This window comes from Drosophila mauritiana, unplaced genomic scaffold, assembly GCF_004382145.1.
Source record: "Drosophila mauritiana strain mau12 unplaced genomic scaffold, ASM438214v1 Y_41, whole genome shotgun sequence".
Taxonomy (NCBI): Eukaryota; Metazoa; Arthropoda; class Insecta; order Diptera; family Drosophilidae; genus Drosophila; species Drosophila mauritiana.
This window is the reverse complement of record NW_022881586.1, coordinates 35,859-36,571: the sequence shown is the minus strand read 5'-3', so window position 1 is coordinate 36,571 and position 713 is coordinate 35,859. Positions and strand designations below refer to the sequence as shown.

The 713-nt window shown below is 47.4% G+C and overlaps 1 protein-coding gene across 1 annotated transcript; it reads right to left on the bottom strand.

Annotated features, from left to right (window-relative positions):
- Positions 1-317: 317 nt before the first annotated feature.
- Positions 318-713, bottom strand: LOC117150189 (stellate orphon protein at 12D-like; the record flags this gene model as incomplete). Its single annotated transcript, XM_033316972.1, has 1 exon — positions 318-713. A coding segment is annotated over one exon (396 nt), but the record flags the coding sequence as incomplete, so codon positions are not given.

The following is a 713-nucleotide window of genomic DNA, read 5'->3' as shown; positions in this document are numbered from 1 at the left end:
TAAATAATAATAACGTTAAGGCAATGCAAAACAAGAATTTTTCAAATGGTGCCAATTGATAAAAAATAAAATAGATTTAAAGTCAACGAACTTCTAAGGTGAAGGGCATATTTTGTAAAGTTTACAATGCATAAGCATACGTGTGCACACATACAGTCGTCTGCTGTCACTGTATGCGAAGAAAAGAGCTGTTTGCTGTAGCGCTCTCCGCTCTTTCTCTCTCGAACAAAAACTCGAGAGAGCCTGGAGCCACCTCTAGAGCCACGTCCAAAAAATCGCTTGCCAAAAAATCGTATGGTGTTACGCATCTAATTATTCTAGTGTCTTTGGTGCGGCTGTGTATCGTTACAGCGAGGGCAGAAGATCTTCACGTTGGACTTGACCCACACGTCGCTGGGGCCCACAGGCAGGGCTTTCTGCCTACAGGAGAGCTTTGGACACACTTCGAAGTCCTCTCTCTCATACTTTTGGTGCATATTATCCACCCCTCGCTCCGAAATGATGTATCGGGCGTGGATCATGCCGTACCACTTCTCCTCATCGCCGAAGACCCAGTCCAAGGAACTGTCGAACCCCGGATTCAGTATCACTTGCAGTGTCTCGGTGAAGTACTCCAGGCCCATCTGGTTGAACGTCTCCTGAATGTAGTCGATGGGCACGCGGCAGAGGTACTCGTTGCCCTTGATCCCGAGGAACCAACTGATCCAGCTGCT